General features: G+C 35.7%; 2 protein-coding genes across 2 annotated transcripts; one reads left to right on the top strand and one right to left on the bottom strand.

Annotated features, from left to right (window-relative positions):
- Positions 1 to 6670: 6670 nt before the first annotated feature.
- LOC110886268 (protein FAR1-RELATED SEQUENCE 5-like) lies at positions 6671 to 8214 on the bottom strand. Its single transcript, XM_022134046.1, has 4 exons — positions 8133 to 8214; positions 8083 to 8088; positions 7044 to 7854; positions 6671 to 6962 (listed from the first exon to the last, which is right to left on the bottom strand). Exons 1-4 carry the CDS (start codon positions 8212 to 8214, stop codon positions 6671 to 6673), a joined length of 1191 nt encoding a protein of 396 aa, XP_021989738.1.
- Positions 8215 to 9285: 1071 nt separating this feature from the next.
- LOC110886277 (F-box/LRR-repeat protein At5g63520) lies at positions 9286 to 12731 on the top strand. Its single transcript, XM_022134057.1, has 10 exons — positions 9286 to 9483; positions 9581 to 9733; positions 9995 to 10087; positions 10165 to 10266; positions 11521 to 11529; positions 11612 to 11641; positions 11834 to 11935; positions 12026 to 12068; positions 12149 to 12277; positions 12499 to 12731. Exons 1-10 carry the CDS (start codon positions 9286 to 9288, stop codon positions 12729 to 12731), a joined length of 1092 nt encoding a protein of 363 aa, XP_021989749.1.
- The last annotated feature ends 644 nt before the right edge of the window (positions 12732 to 13375 follow it).

The raw sequence follows: 13375 nt of genomic DNA, 5'->3' as shown, positions 1-13375 counted from the left end.
TCACTGGCAACACCATAAAACATAACTCTATATAGTTAAAAATCAGTTCATAATTCACTAAGAACTTGGGTTCACTCAATCATCTCCTCATAGTTTATAGTTCCAAGTTCGACTTCAATCTTCATGAACTCTACGTTCTCATTCCTGCATTACCTTCAAATCTCATGCACATTATTAGTATTCATCGATACACATACTAAAAACCTCATTCGCACATACTTGCACACATACATACTTACAATCATACACATCTGCATACCTATATACATTCAATCATACCTACAATCATGTATTTATACCTACGTGTTCCGTATGCATTCTTGTATACCATTTACATGTAATACATGTCCAACTTCATTACATACATCTATCATACTCTTATATAAATTATATGAGGCTTAGACTTGGGTTTACAACTTATAATCGTCAAGGGAACACTCGAAATCATGTTTGGGAGGCCCACCGTAGTCCACGGATAATATACCGAAGCCTACGATGCATAAATCGCATAAATAATATTTTTCGCAGAACCTTCACCCGGCCGTGTCAGCCCACCACCCGGCCGTGTCAGCTCTGCACTTTTCCTAGCCATTAATTCTTACCGAAACGGACATAACTCTCTCATTTTTCATCCGTTTTGCGTCACGTTTCTTCATACATGTTTGTAAATTAACATTCTATCATGTGAACTTGAAATCCAACATCCGGGTTAAGGAAATTCTTAACTTATACGTCTTCGGCTTATTATTCATCTACGAATTATTCGACCCATTCATGACTTTATCAAGCAACTCATATGTTTACACTTAAGGCTCACATAATGGTAATGTTATAACACCTTATACTAACCGGGCACATGTAATACTATCGTCATTACTTGTACAAATGTTCCGTACTAAAGCATACCTTCACCTTGACCCATTAACCTAAGTCCCCATTCTCGGTTGGTGCACTTCTGTGCAATTTTACCCATTACCCGGTTACATACCGTAGCCATTACTTAGACATTAATCGTCATATCATTTCAACTTTATATTGTCCCATTCGGTCTACTAAGCTAAAATTACCGATTTCATACAACCAAAACCATATGAAACTTCAAACAACATCATGCTTAATTAACTAACGCTACTTTACTTAAATAAAATAAGAAGTGATTACGGAAATCACTTACCTCGTGCATCCATGTTCGTAACCGCTTCCTTGCCTCATTTCGACCCGTTAGCCTTCCATGCTTGGTCCATGCTAGTGTGGTTCCTATCCTTTCATGTCGTCATGCCATAATAATGTTAGTATTCATGCTTATTCATATTAATACACATTTTCCAGCTCTTATCTACATTGACTTTCGCTAACACGCATACGACATGAATTGTCAACCACATTGTTCAGTTAGACAACCTAACGTAATTTATAACATAATCCTTTACTAGCATGTTCATATGTTATATATTTAGTACACATTCACTTCTTGCTTGAAATTAATTGATTAATAAAAACACATGGCGAGCATCGCCCGTTTAAGCACAACGTACAAGCTTCTAATGCATAATCTTAACCATCACATACATTCAACCCGAATTCTCTTATGAATTTCCTCTAAGGCACCTTATTCAAGTTAGTTTACTACTCACCTCTTCATTCCCCAATTCATTCATAATGTCAAGCCCTTTCATAAAATTCTCATATCCTAACATCACTTGGGCATTTCATCAAACACTTGGTGTGCGTACACCGTTTAATGCATAATGTACAACCAAATCATGCTTTCATTCCTATTTCTTACCTTCATTCATCATCACCACTAAAAATTACATAAATTTCATACAATCTTTCAATCTAACCTATAATTATGTATCACACACCAACTAGTTCATCATATTTACACAACTTCACTCTTACGAGATCATCATATATCATCATCATCACTTCTACAAGTGGGTTTTCACCCAAAATCATCAAATTACTAAGAATCTTACGTAGTTCATGTTCCATATAGTGATTCTAACACATATACATGATCAATTTCATACGAATTCATAGATTGATCATAACCTACTTCTTGGCAAGATTGTCAAATCATAAATTACAACTTACCAAATGATTTTATAGGGCTAAGTGATCAAGAATCCTTGTTCATGCAGTAGAATTGGGCTAAATCCCCTTTCAATTTGATGGTTTCTTGAGGTTTAGGGTTCACACCCCTTGTTCCCTTCTCCTATACGATCGCAACACACACCTTGTGTGTGTGTGTGTGATTAAATTTTGTTTTAATTAAATTCAGTTTCCATTATGGCAACCTTAGTCCCTCAAGTTTATCAGACCATCATAATCGCCACAAATTTTCATTCCTTTACTTTTTATTAGGCATTTAACTAAGTATAATAACTTAGTCATTGTAATTCATTTAATTACACATGGTGACATACTAACGAATTTAATAATTCGAGTTTTGGGGTGTTACATCTCCTTTTTGCCCTTGTTTTACACCCTCTTGTTCTCCGAATCAGATATCGTTGCAAGCTTCTTTTTCACGCCTGGTACCTGGATGATGGGACCCTTATTGGAGATGCTACTCAGGTGGCTAAGGCTTTAGACAGCATTAGAGTGGAGGGTCCTCCTTGGGCCTCCTTCTCAACATTAAAAAAACTATAGTTTTTTGGCCTACATGTGACGGGGTGAAGACTCAAGAGGGTTTATTTCCGTGGGAGATTGGTAGGTCGGTGCATGGTGTGAAACTCTTGGGTGGTGCTGTCAGTAGAGATGGGGAGTTTATTAGTGGTTTGGCCCTTAAAAGAGCTAAATGTGCGGTTGAGCTGATGGGATGCCTCAAACTTCTTCGGGACCCTCAGAGCAAACTCCTCCTGCTTCGTTCGTGTATAGGGGTTGCTAAACTGTTGTTTGGGCTAAGGACGTGTCAACCTTCTTATGTTGGGGAAGCCGTCTCTGTTTTTGACAAGGGGCTTCGGAATGCGATCGAGAACATTGTTGTTTGTGGGGGTGCCTTTTTCGGGGACCTACAATGGAGGTTAGCTTCCCTCCCAACCTGTTTTGGGGGGCTTGGGATTTGCTCAGCTGAGGATGCCTCTTCCTACGCTTTTGTGGCTTCAAGGGCCCAATCTTGGGTTCTTCAAGACCACATCCTTCGTGAATGTGGTGGTGGGTTGTTGGACTCTGATTACAGGGGTGCGTTGGACAACCTGCATAGTTCTCTTCCCGATCTTGATCTCGGCGGTTTCTACATTAAAGACACCGCCCCCATTAAAGCCCAGAAAATTCTGGCGAATGCCTTATATGGCGAAATCGTCAAGACAGTTGAAGAGAAGTTTGCTTTGTCTCCGCGGCAGCGAGCCGTGTTTGAGTGTTTGCGAGCCCCCCATGCTCAGGATTTCCTATCTGTTGTTCCCATCGAAGGTTTAGGGCAATGTATGTCGGCCGTGGAATACCGGGCTATCCTCAAGTACCGGCTGATGGTACCGCTTTTCCCTGTTGATGACCCGTGTCCTGTATGTCGGAAGTCTTGCTTGGATGCTTTTGGGGAGCATGCAATCCATTGCAAAGAATTACCAGGATTTAAATATCGACACGATTTAGTTCTTGATGTGCTTTATGATGTCCTTAAGCGGGCAGGGATCTCGACAAAAAAGGAAGCTCTGGTGAACTTCTTAACCGATCCATTAGAAGGGAGATCTACCCTACGACCCGCTGACATTCTTATTTTTTGATGGGAAGGAGGAAAACACGCGTGTGTTGATTTGACAGGTGTGTCCCCCCTCGTTGGGCTAAGGGACCACGGGTTTGTGGTGGGCCAAGCAATAACTAAGGCAGAGGCGGCCAAAGTAGCTAAGCATGAAAAAGCTTGCACCGAGAATCAACACGTGTTCGTCCCGTTCGCTTTCGATACTTTTGGCGCTCTCGCCCCTGACGCGGTGCGGTTCCTCAAGCGGGTTCAGCAGGTGGTAAGCAGTAACACCGCGCATGTTAAGGGCATAATTTTGTGTTTAGCAGGGTAGGGTTTGCTATTCAGAAGGGGGTAGCGGCGCAACTTGTTGCTCGTCTACCTGCCATTAGTCTATAATCGTTTATAATATGTAAAAACTTTAAATCTGTTAAAATTAAGAGTTTCTCCAGAGGGTAATTGGACGTGGTTTTTTAACTCCGTATGTTAAAGAATCCCAAGAACAAAAGACGGTGCAATGTTGCGTGCGGTGTTGTCTATTTAATCATGTCTTACACTCAATGAGAATGTGTTGAGGTTTGGTGGGAAAAAAGGATATATTAATAGCTTTAACTGAATTGGTGTTTTTTTCTAGTTGCCTGAGTATATGTTTTATGGGATGCATGTTTTTGAGTGTTCTTATCATAGGGTTTACTAGTGGTTCTTCTATCTCCTAATATTAAGTGTTACTAATATTTTTCGGATATGGTAAAATGTTTAGTTATTATATGAATACCACATGGTGTTTGGGTCAAACGTATAAACCCACGTTTCATCATTTAGGCTCCGATTTCAGCACTTAGATCACATGGTGTAGAGGAGCTTGAAAAATGAGCGTTATGCGACATGTGGATGACAAGTAAGCACACATCAGAAAAGTGGCGTGCTGGAAAAGGGAGGAGGGTGTGGAAAGGGCGTGGAAGAGAGGTGTTATTTTACACGTGACACACACTTATTATTATTATTTTTATTTAATAATTATATATTATCTTTTTTTAAATAGCATTATTACTAATATAATAATTGACAGTAATAAAAAATTACATAATTTAAATAAGAAAAGGATTACATAACTAAAAAACCGATTACTTAATTTAAATAAAAAAATTAAACGTAAAAAAACCCAAAACTATAAGTACGATATTTATCTATTATTTCTTTTTTTAGTTTCTCCTACATTTCCCGCTCTTCCCTTGAGGCGAAGTGGTGTTCGGTACTTCGCCGAAACCATAGGGGTTGTTCAGATCAAAGTTGCGGTTGCGTTGATGCATTATTTTCTATAAAAAGGTTGAAAGATTTTATAAAAATGAAAGTCAAGAATGAGTTGGGTAGAAGAGAGTGGGGGAAAATGGTGAGCTTTTTATATAGATGAAGTGAAATATTTAATAAAAAATCTTTTTTTTAAATAATACCGTTGAGGTCCAACGGCTAGTAGCCACCCCATCCGTCAACTCCACGTCGATGAGCATTTATCAATTGTAAACTTAAAAGATACATAAATTGAGTTATGTAATGCTATATATATTACAAGAATTATCATTGTTGTTTTCCCTATACGTTAGTGTAGAATCCCATACCATGCAACTAACTCTTGGGTTTCCTCCTTTGACGTTTCCATTACCGGAGTAGACCGTGTCCGATAATTTCCTCCACATTTATATAGGGTGAGGTTCTAGCGTGAACAACATCCCAGACGTGAACTGCGTGAACTTATCTAGACCGTTGATTAATATGATCTTGATAATCTTAGTTAGTGGCATGTTTGTAATTAATAGGTTACTTTTTATTATTTTAGTAAAAGCAAAAGGGTAATTTTGTAATTAGATTATTTGCTCATTTAATATACAGTTGCAAGATATTTGCCTAATTGAATATAAAATCCCGTGATTTTCTAGTATTTAGTTATGGGTATAATATCATTTAATCCCCTATTATAATAAAACATCCTGTATCTCAATGTTTTCTAAATCTACGAGAGACAATATAATCAACATCGTGTCTCTCTCCCTCTCTTTTAATATTCAACGGCGACGACAAAGGTAAAGGTAATCGGCGCCGGAGTTTTAATAATCGACGGGAAATAAGGTTCTTCTTCAACAATCAAAGGTACACATTGAAATTCCTTATCTTTAATTGCTTCAAAAAGTAGTTGCATGTTCAGATCCTTTTATTAATCAACTAAGAACACTAATCGGAATTAGGGCATGAATGTTTTGTTATGACACTTGTGTAGTTACATATCTGATGTACATTGGTATTAGTTTTAGTAGGAGTTATTAATTCTGAGTAAGATTACGTTCATTATGTTAATTGGAATTAGGGCTTGAAACTTTGAATCTGTTCATTCGAAATAGGTCTTTGACCGTTTTCATGTTTTTCTGTTTTCTTAAAGATTGTAGCTATGTTGGTTTGTTCAGGGTCCGGTGAGTTTAACGGTATATATAGACGATAAGTACACATGTGTATGTTGTTTAATTCGTGATGTACACCGGTGTACATAGTGGTTATATTGTTATATCTGTACCAACGTATTGTGTGGACTAGAGTTTGATTTGAACAAATGGTTGGCGCTTTCGCACCTAGAAGTAGTCTTCATTAACGTACACATAGGTATTTCGCGAAAATATGCTGGGATCCACTGTTCATGAATCAAATACATCTCAGTCAACCAAGAATGCTCTTGCAAACCGTACTCAGCAATAAGTAAATGCCATCTCTTTTCAAATGTTTCTGGTTTTATGTAAACATTCCATACTAGTTTGTGGAATTTTTTCTTGATTTCCGCGTTCCTTTTGTCGTTACCCTTGATCTAGAAAATAAAGGAAAAAAAAGATATCAGTATTGTAAAAATCCGATGTACACACGTGTACATAAGAGTTATAGCTAATAATACACATGTGTACATTTAGTTAAAAATGCCATATTTAAAACTATGTGTACAAAGTAAGGGCATTATGCTGTAGACATGTTTGTAGCGAATACCTTTGCTGGCAACTTTTGAATAATGTGCCACATACATAGTCTGTGGATGGACTTGTCAAATACGTTGGCGACAGCTTGTTTCATAGCACAATCCTGATCAGTTAATATCAAGAGTGGCTGTTTTCCATTGTGTGCTTGAAGAAATTTTTGGAGTAGCCATGTGTATGATTCAATAGTCTCATTATGTAACAACCCAGCCCCAAATATTGTGCACTTTTTATGATGGTCAACTCCAGTGAAAGGCACAAAAATCATATCGTACCTGTTTGGAAAAAAAGTTATCAACTGTAACTGATAACCAGCAAGTGTTAGAAATTCATAAATGAAATTTTTAAAAACTCACATATTTGTATGATACGTCGCGTCGAACGCCAAAACATCACCGAACGCTTCGTAGTTTAGTTTAGAAACGCCATCGCACCAAAAAATTAACTGAAGTTCCATATCATCAATATGGGTATCAAAACTGTAATTAACTTTATTTTCGCTTCTAGCTTTGAACTTGTCAATTATCATTTGGGCGTCTCTATCGCCAATAAAATCTCGAATGTCACGGCCACAATTTTTGTAGTCCACAACGGTACCGTGAACATTATGGTGACTACCTTTTATTGCAACATGTGCCTTGTGGGATTTGGTAGGGCCAAGATTAGCATTGCGGCACTTTGATATGAACTCTTGTGTAGAAAAATCGAGCTTTCTTCGCTTTAGTGATAAGTCAAGATTCTCGGGAGAGGTAAACTCATGGTTGTGTTGTTCAACAAAACCATAGATTTCATAATCAGTTGACTTTTTTATACGACGAAACTTCACACATGCCTTACAATCTGTAACTTTAACATTGGAACGGCGCGATGGTGAAGTTGAGTCAATATCATCAGGGATAGTTTCTTTATGTTTATGTTTGTTCACTGGCGCCCTTGAGCATAAAACGTATCGCCGAGTCGTAATTATCTCGTTGCCAATTTTTACTTTTTTCGAAGTACCCAAACGTGTTCCAAATCCGGCAAGTTGTGCGTACGCCTCGTACATTGCAATTGCTTGTTCAATCGTATTAAATCTAGCTTTCAAAAACGGTTTGGCTCCATGGGGGACAATGGGTGTCCAGTACCTAGTCCCATTTGGCGTTTCGTAAACATTGCTAGCAACCGACTCTACCAAATTACAGTAAAAAAATTAATTCAAAAAAACAAAGACAACAAATGGTTTGGGGTTCCAAGCCCAAAGAGCTCATGTCATACACTATCGACACGTAAATACCGTGTATTATGCACTAGACCGTGTATTATACACATGTGTACTATCATGTTATACACTATTGACATGGAAAAACCGTGTGTTATGCACATGTGTACTATCGTTATGGATTAAATAAAACATACCAGTACCTGCCGGAAAAAGATTCAAATATGTTCATCAAGTATATTGTTACCTGGATGGTCCATTGTTGTAACAAATATATTATCGCCATCGTTTTGGTCAGAATTGATATTGTCAATTTCTGGGTCGGCCATGAATGATCTTCATACAACAGCACCTGCAGGAAAAAAATTCGAATACGTTGAGCAGTGTAGTCAAAACGACATCAAGTGAATTACATAAATAAACAGTCAAGTTGTCGGTCAAATATTTCAATACGTAATTGGAACATATTCTCCGGAGATTTATTCCGGCATAATTTTTGATTTCCGGCGTCTGACGGCGACTTAAGCAAAAAAGACGAATGTTACTGATGATATCCAGCGATTAGAGAAGACTTACTCAGCAAAAATCAAAAAATCCGGCGATATTTTCAGGTTCTTGAAAAGGTTGATGTCCGGCACGATTTCAGGTTTCTGAAGAAGACGATGTCCGGCCACATAATCCTAAAAATCACGAACTGTAGATGATATTTATCATGTAGAAACGTTGATCGTGAAGATATATTTTACGGAAGAAATCTCGTAACTGAAGATTATGATATGAAAAGATTATGAAATATATTTTTGATAAATATAAAATATGTTAAGATAATCTTTAATAAAATTTGGAAATTTAAGATTCTATAATTTTCATTGTTCACGGAAATTGTAACTGAATTGATAATATGAATTTGAATTTAATAAGATAATAATTAAAAATCAATATTTATATGAAGTTACAATCTTACCCTTATCAAATGGATATGAAATCAATGGTTCAAAAGAGTTCACGCAGTTCACGCTAGAGAAAATGTTCACGTTTGAACCTAATCCTACCGTTGAGGTCCAACGGCTAGTAGCCACCCCATCCGTCAACTCCACGCCGATGAGCATTTATCAATTGTAAACTTAAAAGATACATAAATTGAGTTATGTAATGCTATATATATTACAAGAATTATCTTTGTTGTTTTCCCTATACGTTAGTGTAGAATCCCATACCATGCAACTAACTCTTGGGTTTCCTCCTTTGACGTTTCCATTACCGGAGTAGACCGTGTCCGATAATTTCCTCCACATTTGTGATGTGAGAAGTCAGTCACTGACCATAAAATAACTAACTTCCAGTGATTCTTATCTCTTTCAATATTACAACACCAATAAGGATCATCGGGGAACACTGAAATGGAAGTGTACACGGACACAATCGCTGCAGCTATTCATGTCATCGGCGAAGACAATCTTCTCAACATTTTCACTAGACTTCCGGAAACCTCCTTCGCCTCCGCCGCTTGCGTCAGCCGCTCTTGGAACCTCTTTTGCGAACGCCTCCTCTCTCGTCCGAAACTCGCCTCCGCTTGTTCCTTCAATCATTCTCTCAAGGTTTCTTTTATTCAAACCCTAACTTTTACATTAATCACAAATTATACTCCAAATCATGTTATTAGTCATTTGTATTGTATGCTCTAATTATGATTAGGCTGCTGTAAAAGAGGTAGTGAATAAAGTACTATCGGAGCCTATTCGTCTTCACTTTGCCATCGCTTCGATTGCTACTTTTTACGAACCGGAACCGGACATTTACGACGACGATGTATTTTCTGAATACGCTGTGGAAAAGGCTCGCGATCTCGTATGTTATTTCGGGCATGTTTGGCTAAGCTTTTTGAAACTAGTTTTTGACTTATTGGCTTTTTGAAAAGTCATAAGCTCCAAAATGATTTTTGGCAATGAGGGTGTATGTCAGGGGAAAAAGCCAATAAGTCAATAAGTTATTCCATATTGACTTTTCCAAAAAGCCAGTCAATAAGTTGTTTCAAAAAGCTTAGCCAAACATGCCCTTCTTGAAAAATTATTATGAATAAGGTCACGTTGTGTAATGAATAAGTTGCAGATTACTGAAGCACTAGGCGCTCATGTTCCTATCATTGTTAATTGTTCCTCGGAAACAATCGGAAGAGATGCAGTTTCAGATGAATTTAAAGAGGTCTTGTTTTCTTTCTTATTTTGATAGCGCTTATAATTCTTTGGTGTTAAGAAAGTAACGAATCATATAATCTGCAGAGTCAGCCTAATCTTGGAGAGGATGGTGATTCAATATTGTTGATTGTTGGATTTCTACCAGGGCTGAAAGTCACAACAATCCCACTTCTAAAGCAGATTCAGGTAATAAATCTGATTTTTTTTTTTGCAAAAATAAGTGGTTTAGAGAAAAAAAGAGTGCCTTTAGGTGATCCAGGATTTTTGTTGCAAATCTAGTTAGGTCGCCATATGAAACAGCGATCTTCTACTCAATTTCTGTCAAAAACCTGCAAAAGCTGCAATCCCCTAGAAGATAGCTGTTTGAATCAACAATGTTATATAAGGTCGCTGTTTGAAACAGCAACCTTAAGAAGGTTGTTGTTTGGTTCTGAAATCTTACCAAAGATTGCTGTTTAAAAGAGAAATCTTATATAAGGTCGCTGTATCATACTGCATTGTTAAATAAGGTTACTGTTTGAAAGAGAAATCTTTGTTTTGTTTTTTTTTTTATTCATAACGGCTTGAAGTGGGTATTCGAACTTAGTTTGTATAAACAATAATACCCAAAAATTTCAATGAAGCTTTGAAGTCAGCCAACTTAATATAGTTTTGGAGTTAAAAGAAAAGAAAAACATTTGAGAATCACCACGTCAATTTGTAGATAATGATTCTGATTAGTCTATAATATACCCTCACCATAATTAAATTTCAACTTATATCGATTATTAATTGATATTACATGCTTTGATCAAATCATTTTACTACCTAATGTGCTAGTTAACGTTTTATTTTCTTTTTTCATCTTATTACTTTTAATAAATGAAAGTTGTTAATTATATTATAAAAGTATTTTAATATAATAATACTAATAAATTAGAAATAGAAAGATGGAAAAACTAAAATATGAAATAAATTAAAAATATAAAATCAAATCTTTTTTTTCTAAAAAAGTTCTGAAACTTTTTTATTATTTAAAAATTATATTTTTTTATTAATTTGTTATAATATTTAATAGAAATATAATAAATACGAGTTAGAGAAAAAGTCTTCAAAAACAATATTTGAATTGTATAAAGGGGTGAAATTTTACAATTTTTAAACTATATTTTTAGAAAGAGGGTATGATTAGTAAAAAAAGGGGTGCATTTAGCCAACCCTATTTACTAAAATACCCTTTTAACATAAAAATATTAAAAAACATAATAAGACAAAAGAATTTAATATTGTTTTTATAACAATGCAGCAACCTTATATAACATTTCTCTTTCAAACAGCAACCTTATTTAACAATGCAGTATGATACAGCGACCTTATATGAGATTTCTCTTTCAAACAGCAACCTTATTTAACAATGCAGTATGAAACAACGTTCTTTTATAACATTTCTCTTTCAAACAGCAATCTTTGGTAAGATTTCGGAACCAAACACGACCTTCTTAAGGTTGTTGTTTCAAACAGCGACCTTATATAACATTGTTGTTTCAAACAGCTATCTTCTAGGGTATTGCAGCTTTTGCAGGTTTTTGACAGAAATTGAGTAGAAGATCGCTGCAAAAATCCTGGATCACCTAAAGGCACTCTTTTTTTTTTCTCTAAACCACTTACTTTTGCAAAAAATTCAATAAATCTCATCTTCCAATTTTTTTAATGTGTTGCTTTAGTTGTTTTGTTTAAACTTTCTTTGTTATAAGTTTGTGTATTCATGTATCAGGTACCAGAAGCTTTCATGATTCACGAATTCGTAACAAACATCAGGGAGTTCTCAACTTCTGTTTCAGGACGTAACTCCCCTGCCGCCATAATAATGTTCGCTGTACGTCTTTTATCATGTTATTTGTGCATATGTTATTAACAAGATCGTATTCTTATTGCACTTCTGATGCTTACTGGAGTTTGTTTACAGAACTACTACAGTAGAGGCATGATGGGTGTTGTGGAAAAGATGGGTTGGTATTGCTTTAGAAACACTTCACTTTAATTTGATGAATTTTATAATTAATTTATGTATTTTTCTTTATTATTGCAGGTTATGCGATGTCACCAGAAACCGTCATTGTTGGTGATCCATCATGTGAGTTTCGATATTCCAACGATACTCATGGTATTTCTGCTGCTGTTGCTTTGGTATTTGCGGTGGACAGGAATAAACCTTCTGGTAACATCAGATTCTACACTCATGAATATGTATTTTATGTTTTATTATATCCTTATTGTTTCTTTTTTTTTTCTCTGTTGATTTGGTATGCTCTTTTCATTTATCAAATTTTAAGTTACTATATGAGTCTCCACTTTCTCATGTACTATCAAGCAATTTAATTTTTACTAGTTGCATTTTAAAGGTTTGTTATGAAAACTTGTTAATATGTTTTTGAGCAGGTATAGGAGAAACTCAATTTCATGTTGTGTTATCAAGCGGATTGTCACCTGTAGGCCCCACATACAAGGCAACGTCCGTTATTAAGAGAAACATGTTGACATTTACGATCACTGCAAGAAGAGAAGGGTCGCGAGAGAATATTGATGGTGAAACTATTCTGAATCAAGTTTATGATGAAGTATGTTACTCTTTATCTTTAGGGAAAAATTACAAGTTTTGTCCTTTATCTTAAAACCATTTATCAGGCGGTGTCATTTTTAACGAATTTTGACAAGTTTTGCCCTTTACAAGGAATTTTGTTGCACGTTTTGTCCTTTGGGCTTAACCCAGTTAGATTTTCTTGTTAAATCTTATCACCCAAGGACAAAACTTGTAATTTTTCCTTATCTTTAGCTAGTACTCAAGCTACATCATTATATTATAACTAATATGTAGGTGCAATTTCATATAAATCCTTCTAAAAGTTTAAAATTTCATATTTGCCCCTTTAGAATACCAAACATATCATGTTTTCATGAATTTCGTATATTTAACAGAATCAGATAGAGAGTTTCATTTAACAAAAGCGATAAGCCTGTTTCACTAAAACTGTTACAAGTGATTTTTTTATATACTATGGAGCGGGTAAATATGATATTTAAAGAGTTTTGAAATTGTAAATACGATATTATGAATTTTTAACTTTTAGAAGTTATATGAATTTAGTCTAATTTACAATTCTAATGTCAATACCTTTCAACACATTTCTTTTTAGGAAGTATGATTCTCTCTCTTAAAGTGGATTCAACCATAAAATAATATGTTAATTGAAGATCAAATTTTTAAAATTTTTATATCTTAGTGAGTCTAAGATGGTTGACCTTTTGATCATGTTGA

Source organism: Helianthus annuus, chromosome 2 (assembly GCF_002127325.2).
Source record: "Helianthus annuus cultivar XRQ/B chromosome 2, HanXRQr2.0-SUNRISE, whole genome shotgun sequence".
Classification (NCBI taxonomy): domain Eukaryota; kingdom Viridiplantae; phylum Streptophyta; class Magnoliopsida; order Asterales; family Asteraceae; genus Helianthus; species Helianthus annuus.
Note: the sequence above shows the minus strand (reverse complement) of the source record. Positions and strands in the feature narration are given on the sequence as shown.

Bases quoted from the DNA above. Each gene is read 5' to 3' on its own strand.
- LOC110886268 (XM_022134046.1), bottom strand. From the start codon at position 8,214: ATGGCCGACCCAGAAATTGACAATATCAATTCTGACCAAAACGATGGC. The intron at 6,963-7,043 runs GTGAGTTTTTAA...TTTTCCAAACAG, and splicing joins GCGACGTATCATACAAATAT to GTACGATATGATTTTTGTGC.
- LOC110886277 (XM_022134057.1), top strand. From the start codon at position 9,286: ATGGAAGTGTACACGGACACAATCGCTGCAGCTATTCATGTCATCGGC. The intron at 10,088-10,164 runs GTCTTGTTTTCT...TATAATCTGCAG, and splicing joins TTTCAGATGAATTTAAAGAG to AGTCAGCCTAATCTTGGAGA. The intron at 11,642-11,833 runs GTTTTTGACAGA...TTCATGTATCAG, and splicing joins GGGTATTGCAGCTTTTGCAG to GTACCAGAAGCTTTCATGAT.